This window comes from Ruditapes philippinarum, unplaced genomic scaffold (assembly GCF_026571515.1).
Source record: "Ruditapes philippinarum isolate M1 unplaced genomic scaffold, ASM2657151v2 ctg455_1_1_1_1, whole genome shotgun sequence".
NCBI lineage: Eukaryota > Metazoa > Mollusca > Bivalvia > Venerida > Veneridae > Ruditapes > Ruditapes philippinarum.
In genome coordinates this window covers 112,270-136,131 of record NW_026863235.1, presented here as the reverse complement: position 1 = coordinate 136,131, position 23,862 = coordinate 112,270, and the positions used below count along the sequence as shown (strand labels likewise).

General features: G+C 32.9%; 1 protein-coding gene across 1 annotated transcript; it reads left to right on the top strand.

The window, feature by feature from the left end:
• The first annotated feature begins 318 nt into the window (after positions 1–318).
• Positions 319–16,959, top strand: LOC132721549 (beta-1,3-galactosyltransferase 1-like). The gene is made up of 2 exons (XM_060705871.1): positions 319–475; positions 15,024–16,959. The coding sequence occupies exon 2, from the start codon at positions 15,441–15,443 to the stop codon at positions 16,512–16,514; it is 1,074 nt and encodes a 357-aa protein (XP_060561854.1). The 5' UTR covers positions 319–475; positions 15,024–15,440; the 3' UTR covers positions 16,515–16,959.
• Positions 16,960–23,862: the final 6,903 nt, after the last annotated feature.

Here is a 23,862-nt window from a genome sequence, read left to right as displayed (position 1 = left end):
GAATACTTTTAAACACATTTTCAAAATTTTCATGAAAATTAGTATGAATCTGGAGGCGTGCCGCTTTAAGCCTTTGAAAGATGTGGCAGGGCTTTTCACCTTCTGCAACCAGAAACTTTATTACAGAGCGTTGTTCCTCTAACAAAGAATCCATGATAGACGAAACACCTACTAGTGGGTAAAATACTGTGTATACACAACTATCATTAAAAAACTGACCACGTTATTGGCTTTCACCAATATATAATGTGTGTATTTAGCTGCACGTGGAAAGAGAGGAGCATGAAAAGTCCGGATATTTTCTGACCGTCCTTCGTACATGGACGCAAAACAGAAAGAAAGAAAAAAAAGTGATAGTCTTTGCCTTTGTGTTGTCAGTAAATTTTAAAAGATTCCAATCTAAAGATGTTATATTACCATGGATACTTCTTTAAAATCTTCCGAGACATTGAGGCTTGTTTAAAGGTCTTCAAAGGTAAGTACTACAGAAATGTTGTTGAAGTTTAAGATCGAGACTTTTGTCAAAATCTTGTGCAGTTGTGAGGCAGGTATCTTTTGATACATGTGTGTGTCAGAGATTAATAGATCTATACAAGGCAGTCTGAGTAGGGCCGAAAGGTGATAATCGGCCCGGATTATGTATAATGACCCCCTAAGGTTTACACTTGATAGATCTAATAGTAGGATTTTTGTCCCCCCCACTATAGGAGGGGGGATTTAGATGTACTCTTGTCTGTCCGTCCGTCTATCCGTCCGTCCGCTCACTTTTGTTTCGCACGTACCTCAAAAAGTATTTGACCTAGGGTCATGAAATTTTACAGGAATGTTGCTCAGGATGTGAATTTGTGCACGTAATGTTCACTTGTGGATTAATTCTGTTATGTCAGAGTTATGGCCACTTACGTAGTAAAAATATTAATTTTCAAAAAAGTATTTGACCTAGAGTCATGAAACTTTACAGGAATATTGGTCAGCATGTGCAGTTGTGCATCCTGTTGTTTGCTTGTGGATTTGTTAAGTACTTTTTAGAGTTATTGCCCTTGACTAAGTAAATATATACAATTTTCATCTTGTGTCGGGCTAGCTCAAAAAATAACTCAATAATGACTTATTGTCATGAAATTTAACAGGAATGTTGATAAGCTGCTTTTTGGAGTCATTGCCCTTGATTTAGTAAATATCTACAATTTTCATCTTTTGTCGGGTTAGCTCAAAAAATAACTAAATAATGACTTATTGTCATGAAATTTTACAGGAATGTTGATAAACATGTGAAGTTGTGCACCTGATGTTTTGCTTGTGGATTAATTCTGCAGTATTTATGAGTTATTGCCCTTGATTTAGTAAAACCCATTTCAAAATGTTATGCTATGTGTACCTTGAGTAATTGAGTTAGAATCAACCAACTTTGCAGGAATAATGATCAAAATCACTGTGAGCTGTTGACCCGGGGTTTTGCAAGTGGATTTTTAGCTCACCTGAGCTAGCTCAGGGTGAGCTTTTAGGGTCGTTGAATGTCCGTCGTCCGTCCACATTTGTTCATTTGGGATTGAAAGTTTGTTTTGATGATTTCTAGGTCAAGTTCGAATTCGGGTCACCTGGGGTCAAAAACTAGGTCACACCGCCCAAATATTATAAACCTAATTAACCCTCTGGTGGTCACATTTTTGACTCAATTGTCATCAAACTTGGTCAGGATGCTTTTCTAGGTAATTGCTCAGATGAATTCGAACATGGGTCATCTCGAATGAGAAACAAGGTCACAGGAACTAAAAATAGAGTAAACACTCAGACGACAACAGCTTTATATCTGAAATTTAAATTTATTATTAGTAATAGTTGTTACGATTGATGTCATCTAAGATATATTGCACAGTCTGACTTAAGTTTTGTGTAAAATATTATCTATGTTGAACCCATCATTTTTGTGTAATAATACTACAAATATAAAACGAATAAAGATTCATTTTGATGTGTTTACATTTAATATACACATTGTATGTGTAGACTTCAAAACAAGTAGCGTTGTTTCTTTCGCGGCATTATGGCTAAACATTATGTATATATTACAAACAATTTCAGTACCATTTTGCATTGCATATAAGTATATGTTTATTTAAACCAAGTCCGAAAAAGCCGTGTATAAATTTGTAAAAAATAAATATACTAATTTACAAATAATGATATAATAGAATAGATTTGTTTAAGCATTTGTTTCATCAATATACATGTAATGTCTTTCTATCGCTTCTGGTATTTCAAATTTCGTCTATCATCTTCAAAGCTTAAAATTTCCAGACTTCAGATCATTGTAAGGAAATTATGAGCAAGTTCTATAATTTACCGCTATATCACAGATAAGATTGGTAACAATTGAAAAACTACATTTTGTCTATACATGTATGTATTTTATGATATGACAAACTGTTTTATTTATCTGCATAATAGATGCATTGTGTCGATAACGAAATTTGTTTTAAAGGAAGCGAAAAAGGGCATCTAAACGAAGGATTATTGTTCGACATCTAGAATTCATTATCTTTATTCCCGTGATATTTTAGAGTGACGAGGGGACTCGGTCGTCATTTGTATCAAACAGTTACGCTGAGGATCATATTTGAGCCGCGTCATGACAAAACCAACATGTAGGGTTTGCGACCAGCATGGATCCAGACCAGCCTGCGCGTCCGCGCAGTCTGATCAGGATCCATGCTGTTCGCTTACAAACCCTATAGAAAGTAGAGAAACTGATAGCGAACAGCATGTATCCTGATCAGACTGTCTGGATCCATGCTGGTCGCAAACCCATTATGTTGGTTTTGTCATGACGCGGCTCAACTATGATCCTCAGTGTAACTGTTTGTCATGACGCGGCTCATTTACTTTTTTCATTAAAGATATACTATGCTCATCTTCAAGTAAAATATTTTAATCAAAAATTTGTTAAAACTTATGAAATCCTTACTGAATATGTCTTGTTTGAATAATTAAACGAATTAACTATGTATTGGGAGTCGCGTTTCTTTCTACAGGACAAGTAAAATTGGTATTTTCTTAAAAAAAACTGCCAGTTTTTTTAACGACACTATATATTCATATTTTCACCAGTTATAGTGAACATAAAATATCTACTTTGTGTGAAGTCAAAACATGTTTATTTTATATTTACAAAGAGACTATGTAGCAATAACCAAAAATTCCTGATATCAAATTTGAGCATAGTATATCTTTAAAAATCCTGGCTTTTATTTAGTCAATACTTGCTGTTTCTCATTAAATGATAAATACTTCTCAGAAAGTCGAGAAAACATCAATTGAAATTGACAACAGGCAGACTTATGCGAATCCCCCGAGAACCTTTAGACTAATTGTATCAATAATTGTGTAAATGAATTAGAGCTTTAACTTCTATGATGATAGGGACATAGAAATACGCAAGAATAAATCAAGAGGGGGGGATTGATTTCTTAATTCATTTTGGCATAACTCAAAAAATGTTTAAAGAGCTTTTAGTGAAAATAAACACCAATATTTACATTGCAAAACAACAACAACAACAAAAACAACAAAACAAAAACAGCAATGGAACGGTTGTATGAACATCGGGGCAGGGTATGTCCTTGCGTATGTATTATTTATTACTTTTATTAATGAACATACTATTTCATAAGATTAACATGGTGTATATCGGTATAACAAAAACATACAGATCCACTTTTACTCTATGAATATGGTAAGGGAATATAGAAGTAAATAATCTGAATCATTTTTTTTCTTTTCAAATTGATTAAAAAGATGCTTATATCGGCTGATGCTTATTAAATATGTTATTTGTCTCTGATACATTAGTTTAAGTTTCTTTCACATTAGAATACAAATCATTTTAATAACACAATAAACACATGTTTAAATGCTTAATTTCTGCATAAGCCGGTGCTTTGGGCGAGGATGGTTACTTGCACTTTTCAGTATCGTCCATGAACCGGCTCAATCAAACTGAGTCTGCAACACTTTCAATATTGTCCTTTTGGCTTTCTTTTTTTCTTTGCAATTTTCGGGAACAAATATTTACTTTATAATTCTGTCATACATACATGTGATATTATGATGACTTGTTCATCTATATGTGTTCAAGATAAACAAAACAACAACAACAACACAACCAATTAACAAACAAAGTCGTGGACACGAGAAAACGTTCTTATCATCATTTAAAATATTATGACGTTGCTGACATTCAAATTATAAAACTGAATTACCTTGAGATGATTGAAAATAAAAATTAATTTGTGAGGATAAGCGGATTTCTATAATGTTTATTTATTTATTCATTTATCATTATTATTATCATAATTATTATTATTATTATTATTTTTATTATATTTATTATTATTCCAAGTAACTGAACACGTATTAAATTAAAATGTCAATTCAGAATTGAAAGAAAAAGACGTTAATGGTTGTTTTCTTATACATGCTGTTTAAATAATTCATTCATCAGGTTGTACTGTTGTAAACTGATTATAAGGCCATCATAAATAAATAAATAAATAAAGATATAACATACGATAGGAAAAAAATGTTTATGTTTCAAATTAAAAGATATCATATATTGAATTTAGGTAAATCTTATCCAAATTATCGCCATGTCTTTGATTTCATAGATCATTTACTCAGCATCACATACTTAAATATTCGTTTGAATACGACACAGACAATCTGGGTTTATTGGAATAATCTCATTAACTTGTACATCTGTGGTGACAAATGACTTAAGACTTAACGACCATTACCGTCTGGTTAAATATTGTTAGGTTTGAAATTTCTTTCTATAAAAGCAGGTTAAAATTCCTTGCTATAAAAGCAAAGTTAAAAAAGATACAAACGTACTAGTGATTAAACATAACAATTGTTCGTATGCCAAAATATAAATCAATTAAAGTTAAAAAAGCTATGTTTATTATTCGGTATGTTGAAAAAATTCTTCCTATCACTAAATGTATTATTCTTGGCTGCACGTACAACTTCACTTGTTTTTTTTTACTTTTCTTTAGGACATAGTTTATATGTTTATTGAAATCAAACACATATCGTTTAAGATCTTTAGTGATTCCTAGTTCAAATTTGAATTGTACAAATTGTCCATCAAATGAATACCTTTTTACAACCCCCCACTACCCCCACCCCAACAAAACACGCATTTAAATGAGACAAACTGCGGGTAAATATCGCCCTACACGTACGAAGGTAATTTTTGTCGTTTGTGTGTATCTCGTAACATGATTCAATGCATGATAAATTTGAGCCGTGTCATGATCAGTCTGATCAGGATCCATGCTGTTCGCTTACAATTCATAACAAATCAAGAAACTGATAACGAACAGCATGGATCCTGATCAGACTGCGCGGATGCGCAGGCCGGTCTGGATCCATGCTGGTCGCAAACCCACTATGTTGGTTTTGTCATGACACGGCTAATTTTTATACTTTGGCTTTATTCTACGATAAATCAGAGGATTTGTCAATGCCGATAGATCAAACGTGATTCATGACGATACGACATTGTTTTCCTTACCAACATGCTACTTATCTTTATCATTCTATAGATGTATTATCTTATATAAAGTGGTAAGTTTGTAACTATCTGTCATTGTTATTCTGATAAATTGTTTTCCTTGTTTGTCTTCTTGGTTTAATATGGACTCCTTATTGTATGAAAATGATTGAAACGTACAGTTGAAAAACAAAATACAGTATGACTGGTACTTTTTCTAGTGTTTTAAATGACAAAATAAATCGTTTCTTGGATGATACTAAATTGAGCGTTTTTGTCACAAATGATCAATATGTAATTTTTGTCTGTTTAAGTGCATTGAAAGAACATATAAAGGTTATGCAATGTGCTCCGAAAGATATTATTATATAAGTTCTAAATTTAGGAAACATGCTATTATATACCTGCCCAAAATATTCACTTACCTTTTTTTGGGTGTTTTCAGTTTCAGTCAAAACCTCGGTAAAATGATAACATTTTGATCAAATAAAAAATTAAGATTGAACTTCTATGCACTTAACATTAATGATAAATTCAATTAGATTAAGAAAAATGGATAATACAATATAAAATATTTATCAGATTCACAATGTCGTTGTATTGTGCTTGAATTATTTAGGGAATATTATGTTGTAGTAACGATCTGAGGTTTTGTTGTTTGCTAAGAGCAGCAGTGGAAAATTGATATCGCTCTCTCTAGATATCAATTTTCACACGCTGTGAAAATGCATTGTCCCAGAAACCTTCCACAACTTAATTATCCTTTTATACCTATAAATTTTAAAGCGAAATAATTTTAATTTACTGTTACTCTGTTAGTTATTTAAAAAAAAAACATCCATATAGCTGTCAAGAAATAATATTCAATAATGAATAGAGAGTTGTGTGTATTTCAAGGATAAAGTTTATAGGTATGTAATAAATCGTTAAGTTGAAAGAATACTTTCTTTTTCTGAAACCACAACGAGATTAAAAGTCAAACTAATATACCGGCTTTAAGAAGTTCTATATTTTCTTGCAAAATGGCAAAAAATCGGTACTTCAACGGAAATTTCTTGCAATCTGGTATACTTAACCCATACTTTATGAGCATTTTGTGAAAAATGGCTGTTTTCATTGAAAAGTCTCCCGTTACAAGTTATAATTGCTATAATACTATAATAACTGCTTCAACACTAATCAAACTTGGCACAAATGTTGACTGGACCATTGCCCTTGCAACAACATGCTCAGGCTTAAATTTTCTGTTACCATGGCAACGAGGGGACATCTCAAAATTGCCAAAAATCACTATTTTGCGTTGATTTTTTCCATCAAAATTGATTTCAAAGTGCTGCAACTTCTCAATGGATTGAGATAGAGTCAAATGCTTTTCAGCGTTGGTTACACGTTACCTTATGATCAATCTGGGGTAATTTATAGCCTCTCACAAGTCCAAAATTTTCTTGGCACATCCCCCTTCTGGCAACCCCCTGATGTATCTTTTGGTTGGGGGCCCGCGCCGAAAAAGAGGTCACTTTTTTAACAACATTTCTCAAACAAAAACAAGTGTTGGGGGCCTAAATAAGGCATTTTTTCAACATTTGAGACAACAAAAGGGGGGGGGGGATGAAAAAGGCGTTAAAGGGCGTGTATATAACGTACTGGGTTAAAATGACATTTTAGATACTTTGAACCTTCATTATTGATTGTTGATGAGATTTGGTCTAGCTTTCGGGGGGGGGGGGTAAATACTAAGAAGAGCTGAGATAACTATAGCTTTATATAGTAACATTAATTCATTTCTCTCGCTCTGGTTGCATTTGAGAGGGTATTGTAGCTTTGAATATAAAGTGAAGATTATTCAAATAGTACTCTAAACGCCGTAAAACTGACAAATGGTTCTACCCAAGAAGGTTAAAAATACGTCAAAATAGCAAAATTCTTTAGAATAGTATCAATATCTATCATATCTAAATGCAATATGAGCTGCGTCACGACTAAACCAACATAGTGCGTTTGCGACCAGCATGGATCCAGACCAGCCTGCGCATCCGCGCAGTCTGATCAGGATCCATGCTGTTCGCTTACCAACTCTATTACAGGTAGAGAAACTTGATAGCGATCAGCATTGATCCTGATCAGACTGTGCGGATGCGCAGGCTGGTCTGGATCCATGCTGGTCGCAAACCCATTATGTTGGTTTTGTCGTGACACGGCTCATATGGGGCGTCCGTGGCCGAGTGGTTAAGGTCGTTGACTTCAAACCACTTGCCCCTCATCGCTGTGGGTTCGAATCCCGACAGGGACTTTGGATTATTTCATGGGAGGAAGCTATCCAGCTAGCTTACGGAACGTCGGTGGTTTTACTCAGGTGCCCGTTCGTGCCTGAAATAATGCACGGAAGGGCACCTGAGGTCTTCCTCCACCAGTAAAGCTGGAACGTCGCGATATGACCTATACTGTGTCGATGTGACGTAAAACCCAAAACAAAACAAACACGGCTCATATGTTCTTTTTTGTTATATTTTTAATAAATTGATAACAAGCATGAAATCTTTATCAGCCTTTGACATACAAAGCCATCTGTCATATTTTGTTTGAACGCGCATATTAAGGTTCGTAGGATATTCTATTACAGTTTAGAATTTCCCAATGTATTGGCAATTTAGTTACAGACTGCGGCAATGACTTGTCTAAATTTACATAAACGTATTTGTCCTATTTCTAGTTGTGTTTTTGTTATGAAAATAAGTACTGTGATATCTTAAAAAGAATGCTCAAAATGTAATACTGTTAGCCCTTTCTTGGAGAAATCAATTTTGTCAACAAATCTAAATGGTAACAATTAAAGTATTTTTCTTTATTTATGAAAAATTAACACACGTGACAAAGTATTAGTTATGTTAAGTTCTCCAAAGTACAAAAACACCTGTTATTAGCAATTCACAATATGGGTTCATTGAAACCAAGCATTTTTATATACAGTTGACTTATATTTGGAATTTTCTAAAGATAGACTGATTATTAAAGTTCAAAAGGAAAACTAATTTCTTAACTGGTTGTAATAATTTAAGCTATTACGAAACACATCGATCTGCATTAACGCAAACATTATTGCGCCAAAGTAGGAAGTTGCAAACGCAATAGGACGGGAAAAAAATACTAAGGTGGACGATTGTCTTGCGTTTTCATAAAATGCATTCCAAAAAATAGAAAAAAAAACGGAATCCCTAAAGACCTCCCAATATCAAAGAGAAGCATTTAAAACACCATAAACATGCACGCACCACAATAATGACGAGCATAAAGATCTTTTAGGATCTTAAACATATTTGATTAAATGTACGGAGCGAGTTTTTTACGGCCGCCACACGGCACAAATGACCATAACATAGAAAAAAAAGAATCCCTAAGGAATGCCCAAAACGACAATTATAGCTGGTACAATTTGATTGAGCCTTTTCATAAATGGTACTGGAAAGACAATGCAAAATAAACGTACGCCATTTTTTAATCAAAAACTGCTGTTTTCTGCGTAGTCGAAGGACTTAAAAGTTCTATGTTTTGTTGTAACCCAGTCTTTAACGCAATTCCATTAATTTACATAAACGTATTTGTCCTATTTCTAGTTATGTTTTTGTTATGAAACTAAGTACTGTGATATCTTAAAAAGAATGCTCAAAATGTAATACTGTTAGCCCTTTCTAGGAGAAATCAATTTTGTCAACAAATCTAAATGGTAACATTAAAGTATTTTTTCTTTATTTATGAAAAATTAACACACGTGACAAAGTATTAGTTATGTTAAGTTCTCCAAAGTACAAAAACACCTGTTATTAGTAATTCACAATATGGGTTCATTGAAACCAAGCATTTTTATATACAGTTGACTTATATTTGGAATTTTCTAAAGATAGACTGATTATTAAAGTTCAAAAGGAAAACTAATTTCTTAACTGGTTGTAATAATTTAAGCTATTACGAAACACATCGATCTGCATTAACGCAAACATCATTGCGCCAAAGTAGGAAGTTGCAAACGCAATAGGACGGGAAAAAAAAATACTAAGGTGAACGATTGTCTTGCGTTTTCATATAATGCATTTCAAAAATAGAAAAAAAGGAATCCCTAAAGACCGCCAAATAAGAAGGAACTTAAACACCATAAACATGCACACACCACGATAATGACGAGCATAAAGATCTTTAAGGATCTTAAACATCTTAGATTAAATGTACGGAGCGAGTTTTTTTACGGCCGCCACACGGCACAAATAACACTAATGTGACCATAAAATAAAAAAAAGAATCCCTAAGGAATGCCCAAAACGACAATTATAGCTGGTACAATTTGATTGAGCCTTTTCATAAATGGTACTGGAAGACAATGCAAAATAAACGTACGCCAATTTTTCGGGGCAATTAATCAAATACTGCTGTTTTCTGCGTAGTCGAAGGACTTAAAAGTTCTTTGTTTTGTTGTTACCCAGTCTTTAACGCAATACCATTAATGTTAAGGAACACAAATAACATATTGTCAACGATTTTCTTTAGATCTGAAACTGTTATCTTTGCTTTCTATGGGTTTACGACCAGCATGGTTCCAGACCAGCCTGCGCAGTCCATGTTGTTCGCTATCAGTTTCTCTTCTTGTTATACGGTTTGTAAGCGAACAGCATGGATCCTGATCAGACTGCACGGATGCTCAGGCTGGTCTGGATCCATGCTGGTCGCAAACCAATTATGTTGGTTTTTTCGTGACGCGGCTCAAATATGTCTTTCATAAAACCATTTTTAAGTACCGAAAGCTAATGGACATGTTTTTTTCCAGGACATGTATTACTTATTAATACATGTCAAATTAGAAAAAAGGACTGGAAACAAAGTCTTGACTAGAAAGTTCGTTTCCGAAACTCTTTAATAATCACCGGTTTAGAGTGTTTGTTCAGAAAAAAATCCCGTTTATGGTATATTACTTATATTAGAATGACCCTTACAAATTTAGAATAAATTTTAAAAAATCAAAATAACACGACTTTAGTGACATTATATCCATTTTTCTTGTCAAGTTGAGCTGAATTGACATTATATTTTGCTAAAATGGTGACTGAAAAACAGTTGGTATTGGACAATGTTCAGAATTAAACATAAATCTGTCTAAAATATAAAAAGAAAAGTTTATTTATTTATTTTTAAATTGAACATTACAGATGAATTCTGGGTGCTCTTTTAAAAAAATTTCCTTAGGAAGCCTGATTTATTTATCCTTCATGCGAAGTAAATAATATAATATTGCAAGGAATTGTAGCAAAATGTAAATTTATTTTGACTCTCACCTGTCTTTTTACCAGTGTATGGGCATAATTCAGTTTTTCTTTTTATTTTGCACAGGAATTTATGTTAAGCCAGGCTACGTTCCCCTAAAAAATAAATATATGGATATGAAATATGGCACTCATACGGCATCATGTACATGAACTTGAATAAATTTATTATGCTCCCCGAAAAATTTCGGGGGAGCATATAGTCGGCGCCTTGTCCGTCCGTCCGTCTGTCCTTCCGTTGTCTTGTCCGGAGCATAACTTGAAAAAAAACCTTGGAGATAATTTGTTGGAACTTCATACAGTGGTAGAGGGCATTAAGGGGGGGGGGGGTGCAATGTGAAAGAACCATAACTCTATTTTGCCCGGTTTTTGAATTATCTCCCCTTGAAAAATATTGTCCGGGGCATAACTCTAAAACTATAAGAGATATCAACATGAAACTTTGTAGGTGAATAGATCACAATAGGTAGATGTGTAGTGCATAAGAACAATAACTCTTTTTGTCCTAATTTTGGAGTTATTGCCCTTTGTTGATTTTAACAATTTGAACTTTGTCCGGAACATAACTCTAAAACTATAAGAGATATCAAAATGAAACATTGTAGGTAGATATATCTCATTGAGTAGAGGTGCAGTGCGAAAGAACCATAACTCTGGCAAGACTCATTTTTGAATAATCTCCCCTTTTAGAAAAATATTGTCCAGGACATAGCTGTAAAACTATAAGAGATATCAACATGAAACTTTGTAGGTAGATATATCTCAATGGGTAGATGTGCAGTGCATAAGAATCATAACTCTGCCTTGCCTAATTCTGGAGTTATTGCCCTTTGTTTATTTTTACTTTTTGAAGTTGTCCAGGACATAACTCGGAAATCATAAGAGATATCATCAAGAAACTTAGTAGGTTAATAGATCACATTGATTAGAAGTGCAGTGCAAAGAACAGTAACTCTGCCTTGCTTAATTTTGGAATTATTGCACTTTGAACTTTTTTCAGGGACATAACTCTGAAACTACAAGAAGTGTACTTTCCTGTGCCCAAAACCTATTTGGGGAGCATCACCCGGCTCAAACCGGGCTCTTGTTTATTATATAATTATAAATGAAAATGATATCGAGAAATAAATCCTGTATTTAAAGAAAACTTGAATTTTCTGTTTATTATATACTCTTTCTCTTTTTTAACCTTATAATAAGGAAGAATTTCAATTTAATTTTGTGTATTGGCTGAATTTAGAAGAAAGTAGTCTGGCAAGACACCAGTGAAAATGCGGAAAATATGTTTCACTGCGGTGAAAAAATAATTGCAGTGAAAATACGGAAAATAAAAATACGCATTTTATTTCATCAATATTGCTCAATATTTTATTTATAAGTATGTTATAAGTTTTTATCTCTGTTCCATTTATTTATTGATTGTCATACTTCAAAACATTTTGAAATCAATATATGAAAAGAGAAATATATTTTTAACATGTGACAGGAATGATAACGAGATTTGAAACGTGTCATATCATTTAAAAATGAAAAGTAACACACGTCAGGGCATTTTTTATGTTTACATGTATGTGCAGTTTATTGCAAAATTAATGTCTGTTTTACAACTAGACAGTTGAAAAATTATACTTTAGAGATAAAGAAAATATCTATCATATCTAAATACTTATCTTTTCTTTCTGTAGCATTGTTTGTTTTTTGTTAGTTTTTTGTTTGTTTGTTTTTTAAAGGAAAAAAAGTTTAACTTGATGAAACAAAAAATAAACCCAAAAATATGTCATTTAAAATGAGACTGAACTTGATTGCAATCAGTTATATTTACACTATGATATGCGATTACAAAAAATAATGTGTGAAATGATATTTAAATTAATATTTACGACACAATGAGCCATTATAAGTAATATTTACGATATAATGTGCTATTATAAGTAAGGTCTACCGTATGTTATGCATTATAAGTAATATTTGCGATATGATGTGCCATCATATGTACTATTTACCGTGTGATGTGAAATTATAAGCAATATTTACGGTGTGATGTACCATTATAAATAATATTTACGGTAATATGTCATTATACGTAATGTCTACGGTGTGATGTGTAATTATCCCACGCCGAAAATTCGGCGGGGGATATAGAAATGGTCTCCATCCGTCCGTCCGTCCGTCCGTCCTTCCGTCCGTCCGTCCTTCCGTCCGACATTTTTGTCCGGAGCATATCTCTAAAAGTATTTGAGTAATCAACTTGAAACTTCATAGGTGGATAGACCTCATTGAGGAGGAGTGCAGTGCACAAGAATGATAACTCAACCCTGCATAATTTTTGAGTTATTGCCCTTTGTTATTTTTCAAAATTGATTTTTGTCCAGAGCATAACTCCAAAAGCCTATGAGATATCAACATGAAACTTCATAGGTGCATAGATCTCACTCAGGAGGTGTGCAGTGCACAAGAATGATAACTCTACCTTTCATAATTTTTGAGTTATTGCCCTTTGTTATTTTTCATACTTAATTTTTCACCTGAGTGGAGCATAACTCAAAAAGTGTTTGACATATCAACATGAAATGTCATAGGTGAATATATCTTATTGAAGAGGAATGTTGTGCACAAGAATGATAACTCTTCCCTATTCAATTTTTGAGTTATTGCTCTTTGTTCTTCTTCATGCTATTTTGTCCAGAGCTTATCTCAAAAAGTATTTGAGGTATCAACTTGAAACTTCATAGGTGGATGGATCTCATTGAGGAGGAGTGCAGTGCACAAATAAGATAACTCTACCCTGCATAAGTTTTGAGTTATTACCCTTTGTTATTTTTCAAAATTAATTTTTGTCCAGAGCATAACTCAAAAAGCCTTTGAGATATCAAAATGAAACTTCATAGGTGCATAGATCTCACTCAGGAGGTGTGCAGTGCACAAGAATGATAACTCTACCTTTCATAATTTTAAAGTTATTGCCCTTTGTTATTTTTCATACCTAATTTTTCACCCGAGTGGAGCATAACTCAAAAGTGTTTGAGATGTCAACATGAAATGTCATAGGTGGAAAGATTTTATTGAGGAGGAATGCTGTGCACAAGAATAATAACTCTTCCCTGTACAATTTTTGAGTTAAAGCCCTTTGTTCTTTTTTATACTATTTTGTCCGGAGCTTATCTCAAAAAGTATTTGAGGTATCAACTTAAAACTTCATAGGTGGATGGATCTCATTGAGGAAGAGTGCAGTGCACAAGAATGATAACTCTACCCTGCATTATTGTTTAGATATTGCCCTTTTTTATTTTTCAAAATTAATTTTTGTCCAGAGCATAACTCAAAAGGCCTTTGAGATATCATTATGAAACTTCATAGGTGCATAGATCTAACTCAGGAGGTGTGCAGTGCACAAGAATGATAACTCAACCCTTTATAATTTTTGAGTTATTGCCCTTTGTTATTTTTCATACTTAATTTTTCATTTCAATTTTTTTCTCAAAAAGTATTTGAGGTATCAACTTGAAACTTCATAGGTGGATAGATTTTACTGAGGAGGATGCATCACACAAGAATGATAACCTACCCTGCATTATTTTTCAGTTATTGCCCTTTGTTATTTTCAGCCATCAGTATTCACATAGGTTTCAAATCTGTAATCACTATAGCCATCAGTTTTCATTACCAAAAGACCTCTTAAAATGGAATTATTCTGCTGTACTACATATACATTCTTCCAATGAGCAAACACATTCGGCGGGGGATGGCCATGTTGACATGGCTCTTGTTATAAGTAATATTTACGGTAATATGTGCCATTTTAAGTAATATTTATAGTATGATGTGCCATGATATGTAATATTGATAGTATAAATATATATCTTTTCAATTTGCTTTTTTTTTATTTCGAACAACTTTGTTAAAAATCGTAGGACAAGTTGTTATAAAATTAAATAATGTACATGTTTATTATATCAACTTAAAAGAATCATTTTACTTGTCCGCCACTTGTACAAGGTCAAGGTCAGCAATATACTTCTTTTTTCTTTCTTTTTTTGTCCATTCAATTTAACAACTTTTACTACGTAAAATAAAAGATGATCTCGGTTTATAGACGCTTCATATTTTTACAAGCATAACTATCTTATATCAATAATACTATTTTTGATTTTCTCTATTTTCAGATTCCTGAATTTGAAAGGAACATACTTTGTTGTTGCGAATGTTTTTGGCAGACGACATCAAGAAGAGCTTCCAAAGTATTGGAAACAAAAATAAACAAGACTCGCGTTTCTGATCACACGTTGACGTTAAATATTCGGAACTCAAAGTTTTCACGTGCAGTACAGAAATGTTACGGTCGATGACGTAACTATAAACATTATTTAGCTTTATCAGCAGTTAAAACTGAATAAATCGAGCTAAAGCAACAACCGTAACAAAGTGTTTTGTTTACACAATAAACTTGTCACGTGATATTATGACTAACCAATGGAATCGCTTGGATCAGACTTATGAGTAGACAAAATTCTTTATCAGCATATTATCCAAAAATGCAGCGATGATTGTAAGAAGCACGAAATATATCGGTATCTTCAAAAATGACGTTCAATTTTTATCTTAACATGTCACCAAATTTAAAACGAACTAAGGTTTTCTTCCTTACTATCGCAATATTTTATTTTCAATTAATTTTAATATCACACAATTGGAATATATCAGAAAATATTTACAAAATATCAAGTGAAATATCAAAAGTTAGAATTTCCGAAAAACATTTACATTTACATTATATTGCTAATTCTGGTGCAACAAGTCGCCCGGATGTATGTACGGGATGTTTTGAAAAGAATTTTAGAAAGATAATAAACGAGCCTTCATTATGTGACGGTGATGTCGAACTTTTATTCATGATTGCTTCGACATTTTCAAGGAAGGATTCTAGAAACGCTATAAGAAACACTTGGGGTGGACAATGCAATAAACCGGATTCAAAAATGAAAGTGGTATTTGTGTTTGGAAATAGAAACGATTCCGTTGAAAACGCTCATCTTCTCAACGAGAGTAAGAAGTACAGTGATATAATTCAATTTGATTTTAACGACACATATGCAAATTTAACTTACAAAACAATAACATCATTGCAATGGAGTGATGATTATTGCAAGAAAGCAAATTACGTCATGAAAACAGACGATGACATGTATGTTAATACAGAGTTACTTCCTTTAATGCTCAAAGCGGCTCCTAGTAAACACTTTATGGGTGGCATGTGCTGGGGTCCAAGTTCTCCTCACAGAGATATGACCTCAAAGTGGTACGTTTCATTTGTACAATACCGACATCCTTTGTTTCCTTCAATGTGCAGCGGAACCGGATATGTTATGTCACGTGACGTAGTTTCCGGTATCCTTCAAGAATCACCAAACGTGCCATTCTTCTATCTCGAGGACGTTTATGTTGCAATTTGTTTGAAAAGGTTCGGAGTAACTCCGCTAAAATTAGATGGATTTAACAATCAGTATGTAAAATTTGACCCTTGTAACTATAGAAACCGTATTATCACGGCTCATGAGCTAAGTGCGAATAGTTTAGTCTATATATGGAATGAAAGGAGAACATGTCCTAAAGCCGATACTAGACCGGAATTTGTATATAGACCATTTCCGGTGTAAAAAGTCCATCTTAATAGAAAAATATTTATCATTTTGTAAGCTTGTATTTTGAGAAAACAATTTTTGGTTATACAGTCGAACCTGTGACGACGTGGTCGTTATATACAAAAGGTCTTAATTTGGGGGTTAGACATTTCGATTACATCAATGATGGGTTATCAAAAATTGGCAATTATTTATCTAGGTTTATCTTTATTCAGATCTGGTCTTTAACACGGGCTTGACTGTATATACCATATTGTTACTTATGTTTGGTCTCTTAAAAATCACCCAGTAGCATAAAAAATTAAAAATACGTGGTCCGGAAATTATTCAAATACCTGTAATCTTCCTTAATATCATTACCTAAACATCAAGAGCAAAGTTTACACCATTTGAATACAGTGTTTGTTTGATTATTTATTAGATTATTAAATCAGATGATAAATTAAATATCTCAAACGGGTGTTTCGTCTATTAAGTTTTATTCAAACACATGTATTTTTAATTACACGTAGGAGATGAAGAAATACACAAGTAGGAGATGAAGAAATATACAACATACATCACATAGTACACCAATTTGTTCACCAAACAGTATACCATAAATAATAATTATTTTTCAAAGAGGGGTTATCATAGAGGGGTTATGATATTGTTAAGTTATATACATGTATTTTCTTAGTCTTTACAGATGAAATTATTCATAATTATTTTCTTTAAATTATTTAGAAATTGAAAACATCAAATTGCCGAGTAATACTAGTTATTCCCTAAGGTGTTAATTGCCATAGTTCATATTGACCAGTTATACAATTAACTGTCTCATTTTATGAACAGAACAGAACAGAACAGAAGGTTTATTTAGTCGTATGCATGGTACATCATATAGACATATACAAAAAATATATACATACATGGCAATAATATTCTTATATAAATACACATTTTTTCATATTTATGGATAAGGAAACAGGAAAGATTTAAAATTTTAAATAACAGGTCATAAAAATAGATGGATTATACAAGGGAGTGGGGGTTAAAAAGATATATTAGCCTTATAAATAGAGAATCTTCCTTTTCAAAATTTCTACTTCCGACTTCCCTTTCGCGGCGTGCACCTCGCTCGGAATGCATAGGTCACACCAGATGGGTGACCTAGTTAGGTCGCTTAGCTGTTGTGACCTAAACAACGGCGATGGGTGTGGCCCTACAAAGAGCTGCTGCTCCCGGAAGAGGTGCCTTTCCTCCATATTGTCTACTGCGTTCAAGATCGAAGAACTGGGTCCTAGAGAAGATCTACGACGAAAGACGGCATGAGAAGACCTCCGTTGCGGCTCTACGGTCGGCGACGTTGCAGGCGAACTCAGTCCTCAGTTGCAGGCGAACTAAGTCCTCAGTTGCAGGCTCTACGACCAGCGACATAACAGGGGCCGATAGTCTGGGACATATGGTAAAGCCGGCACCCAGTATAAACAAAACTAGAGCAGTACGATTAGTACGATTTTAGATACTTTTGATTTAGCACGTACTCACATACTTTTGGTGTTACTTCTGTCAAATCACAAGTCAACTACCATCTTCAAATATATCTGATATTACGTACACTTAATCTAGTTCCGATGATCGGAAAAAGTTAATTCAGTTACAGCTAATAAAAGAAAGAAATATAGGCCCACACGCATAGATAAAAGGCCCGTTACATTACTGTTATATTAGAACCATCTCTAGGTTCGATCCCCGGGAGATGCTTTGGTAGTTTAGCGCGGAGGAAGTTAGTCTAGTACTGGTGTAACTCTCCAGGAACGATGGTTGGGAAACTATCCGCCTATATGACTGAAATACTGTTAGAAAAGGCGTAAAATGAAACAAACAAACCATCTCTACTTGAATCATTATGCAAAATTCAAAATGGTTCTTTGTAAAGTCATTATAGCATTATGTCGCTCATGGACTTAAATAACAAACATCTAAACTTGACATAACACAGTATCATACTGGAGAATGTTTAAACAAATTCACTCATATGCGTTTACATTATTGTCGCATCAAGGTGACATCTTAATTTCTGCCAGTTTGTGTATTTCCTTTAAATGAATGTCTTTCACAAAAACAGACAAAACCTAGTAAATGCCTCTCAATTAAAATTGCTATGGTTATATTCTGCAGATTTCGACGTAAATGTAACTGATCCAAGAAACATTCATCGTTTCAGACAGCTAAATTGTCACTCAAAACAATTTTCACGCACGATATGTGGTCCCAAATTGGACTAATACGCATTTTGACAAAGAAAGCATAAATTCTGAGACTTGATCGATCAATTGTCAGCAAAACATGCCCATATAATTAACAGACAGGAATAATGCCAAATGGAGGTATGAGAAATGATTGTTTACAAATGATCAATTCTTTAAAAAAAAACAGTTGTATGAATTTAATCTTTAGAAAACAAATTATGATATAAAACCATAATACAATTAATGAATACAATTATCGTGGCGGTGTGGGCGAATGGTTAACGCGTCGGACTAGAAATCTTAGGATTACTGACCGCGTGGGTTCAAACCCTGTCATGGGCAAGTCGTTGTTTCCTTGAGCAAGATACTTTACATTCATATTGCTTAGTACTGGTTGGTTCCAGGAACGGATCCGAAATTGTTTCAATAAGCTTATACTTCCAACACAATCGAACTAAAATAAATTTGTATAAACTAATACAATTATCCCATTCCGATAATTGACAACAAAACAGCAACGCGACAACAAAGAAGTCGTTAGACGTTCTTTATGGTAAAATGAAGTTTGGGTTCAAATCCTTTGAGACAGTTTCAAAACACTTAACAACGCAACAAGGAACTTATCTATTAAAATTTCAAGTTCACTATACAAGACGTGTGCTAACTGTAAATGCGGTCGCATAAATAAGATTTTATGAACACATAAAATAATTTATGTCGTTAGCCCCCTTTTTTCTTTTGATTACAAATTTTTCCTATTACAGAATTGTTACGGTCAACATCAGTTTTTAGCTCTCTACATAAATTAACTTCTTAGCCAATGAGGTCATGACTTAAGATCACGTGATGCTTTCGAACCAATCAGGACTCGTATGCTTTCGTAGCGAATATTTTATGGCGAAGGAGAAGTTCTCGCCAACGAAAAATTTTCCTCATGCCAAACAAGTTCGATCTAGACTGCTCTTTCCCTGATCCGGACAATACATAAATAGATTTACACCATATGGCCTTCTGTGCTCTCTAGGGTAAAAGGTAACCAGATAAAGTCAAGGCCTGGGAATAAAACCAGCATAATTTGAAACATGTTTTTTTTCTGGAAGGAATCTGAAATATCTATATGTGTCTAAGTGTTAAAATCAACGACAAAAAGTTTAAACACTAAGCAAACAAACAAATACGAAACAAAGTAGCAAATGATGTAAAATGAAGTTACTAACTTGATCGGACAAAATTATATTAATTATATTGGTTATATATTTAGCTCTGTTTACACAGACTTATCTTATTATTGTATAACCAAATTGAATATTGATAACGTTATAAATTCCCCCGATCTCAACCTTTAGACAATCAAATGTCATCTGCTATAACATTTTGTCTAATCTAGCCGTGTTTGATGGACGACCTTCAGTTGTTCCACTTCCTGTTATTATGAGGATTTTCCAAATTGTAAAGAAATGTATTTAAAAGTAAAATTATGTGAGGTGAACAAATAAAGTAATAAACGTATAACAATCGGCAAAGTAAATAACCAAAATTGGTCAACATTTGCAAGAACAGCCGTTACTGCGTTAGTAACGCAGTAGAACTACGGTGATGAAATACCGCAGAATCAGTCTTTAACCGCACAAAACATGTAATATTTAACTTGGATCTTGAATGTTTTTACCTTTCTTAAATACCTTTCGTAAATATAAAGATGATAAAAGAGGGCCTGATTATGGTGCTGGGATTTACGAGCTATATTGTCTAAAATTTGATGTATTATTTTTGTCATGCTTATAACATTGTAATGAATTATATTCTTTGATTTGCGTGATAATATACCGTACCGTGTAAAATGGCCACATTTTTATGTTTGATTGAGAGGTATACTTTATAGTATATTTATTACTTATATGTTCACCGTACAAACAATACTGGAAGATTAATGCACATTTGTTTCGTGCATTTACATCTGCACAAGGGCTCATTTAAAGCCCGAGTCGGCAGGGAGGGGGATTTAATAAGTCCGAGGGCTTTTAATGCACGAACAATGTGTATTAGCGTTAAATCTGTAATTCCGCGTCCGTTATCTATGTTTCGTGCTTGTGTCACGCTTTCCACGTGCTAATTCGATGTCATCTGACAACTATGTCTTTGATAATAAACTATTTACATTGCGCCCTAAAACACGCACACGGCGAAATGGGAGGTTACTGAACATGGGAAATGGGTGTAAATTTATCGTGAGTTGTCCCCCTTTAGAGATTACATACCAAAAAAAGACAACTGAGTTTCGAGAAAATAACACAAATGGTTGAAGTGTTAAGATTGCTGAATCTATTTTCCTTCTGGTTCAAAAGAGACGTTAAACACTTTTAATGTAAGACAGTCGTTTAAATAGCTAACAAAAAAATGGTTATTTTAAAAAAAAACCAGGCCATGAAAGATAAGCTGGTATTCCGTTGCAATGACGTTTGGGTTTTTTCTGTTTTTATGACTGGCAAAAAATCATTGTCGGAAATATACGTATTAGTGTAACGTTAAGAAAAAAAAAGAATTAAACTGTCTCTTTAGTGTTTATTTATTGAAGAAAATTGATTCTTATAAAAAAAAGATGCCGAGTTTTCAATGATGTGAAGCAAACTTAATAGTAACTTAAGGAAGAGTTGACAGTGCCCGGTTGATACATTTTTAAAAAATCCATAAAACATGTATTACTAAATGAAACAGTGAAAATGCCGAGAGAGGTTGTCTTTGATAAGGCGTTTGAAAATAATGCATAAAGTATTTTTTTTATTATTGATAAATCCTTGCTCTGACCCTAAGCGTTTTTTGCATAACAATAGATTGACATGCGCTCTTTTGTTAACAAATATATTGTGTTGAAATTATTATTGTAATCCACTAATCTCATAGTAAGGGTCATACAGGTTTACAGGTATCTATGCATTGTAAATCGATGTCATTTAAATCTATTGGAAGAAATGTTAAAAAACATATTGTAGACAATAGAAAGTAGACATCGTATTATCTTATTTTATTCCAATAGCTTTCAAAGCTCATGAGGTGATAAACAGTCAAATATATCGAACAGCATGTTTACACAATATTTATCATCTTTAATAATTTGGAACTCAATTAAATGTACATATGCATACTTAAGATCTTTAAGATAAAAATAAATAAATAAATAAAAATTTAAAAGTGTACGTATTTCATAATGTCTCTCAGTACAGCAAGTAATCCAAATTTATAAAAAAAAGAGAAAAAAAAAGAAATATCTATAAATCAAATGTATTGTCAAAAACCAATTACTATGCTATTACATTTATTACCCTTCTCTAAAATTTACAATAGAATACAAAATTATATCTGCATTAAAACAGTTAAAGAAGACGTTCGTAAAAGTCAGTGTAAACAGCGATAAAATTGTCCCATTGCATATAATTGAAAAGTAAAAGTTTCCTTTCAAAAGGCACACTTTCTTTACAAATTATAGATAAAAGGATTTTTAAAGCATAGCCGCCGTAAATGTATAGTGTTTCGGGGTGCCTTAAATAAAGCCCGGGGATTTAAATGCAAACTAATGAAATGTATAGGTTAATTTGATACACTCACAGTTCCGTATTCATAGAAGTCATTGAAAAGTGAAATGTATACAATGTGAAGAAAAAAAACACACATAATATTATTAGCACAACCATATTGAAAAGATACTTCGATAAGTAACACGCAACAAAAATGAAGTATCATTTATTGTGTCATACTTAAAATAAAGAAAAAGGAATATTTTCATATGCTAGGATTGTTTTAGATACAATTAAAACATTGGATTTACAGTGGATATACAAATATAACACCAACCATGTCCGTAAGTTCTGACTTTTATTCAATTATATTAAAGTGGATTGGTCCACAATGGGAATATTTTTCATAAGTATATCAATTATTGTTAAAAGAATACAAATGTATCACTTGGATATTCTTATAAAAATACCAGGAATAAAATGTTGATAGAATTGTAAGTGATATTAAGTATAAACTATTTCATGATGAGAGATAATATGTTGTTTTAGAACAATTTATTATCTGCTATATATAGATAATTATGTAATATCGGATCATGTATCTCAAGCTTACCAATAACAACCATATAAAATTAGTCCATGGTTTGTTGTCACGTACTAAACAAAATACTGTTAATATGATTATTTATTGTACTTACAGACCTTCCATTAAAGACCAATTCACTTTAATAATGCTACTTTTATTAGTCATACAGGGGAAAAGGCTTTTTGACATGATGTGAGTGGAAATAATCTTTCGAGATTAATGATTCATTTGATGTAGGTCTAGACTAATAACTTGTGTGCAAAATTTCAGATCATTCTTTCACTCCGTTTTTTAGAATAATTGTTTTTATTGTGAAAAATGACCCAAATTGCGTTGTAACACTTTTCATTCGAGCCGGCTTAGAATGGAATAAAAATGCGATTTTCAATTTCTTTCTATAGATATTTCTTAATTATCTTATGCAAATCTTTATGTTTTAAGTACCCCAGCTGATTTGTGTAAGAAATTCAAATTTAAGGTTTTTAGACTTTTGGACCTGTTTGTAGTTCCTTTAAATGAGATAAATCACAAGAAGTAAAACACAGATTTACACTTTGGCTAATTTAAATTGGATTTTATAAAAGAAAACTGTTATTTATTAGATTTGCAAAACTTTTCTTCGAAATGCACTCAATAATCAGTGACTGCTTTTGACTATATCATTTCTGTTTCACTTGAAATTGCAATAATCAGTTACCATACTCAGGTACCTATCATCAGCAATATTGTTTGATTTTACTGTTTTGTAATATCATGAAATGAATCATTTCCACAATAGTTTGAATTTATAAGTACATTAATTTATTCCATGTGTGGATGATTTACCATGACATATTTGAATGTTGTGTAATAAATCACCAAATATCAGTCTAACTCTAGAAATTACTCTCCGATATCCTAATAACAGCCATTCTACTCCATGTATCTCTAGATATTAAGTGATATTGATTGCCCTTTGATCAATGGTTTTTTTCATGCATCTCTTGAAACTATGAAACAGTACAACAACTATGAAACAGTACATCAACTTA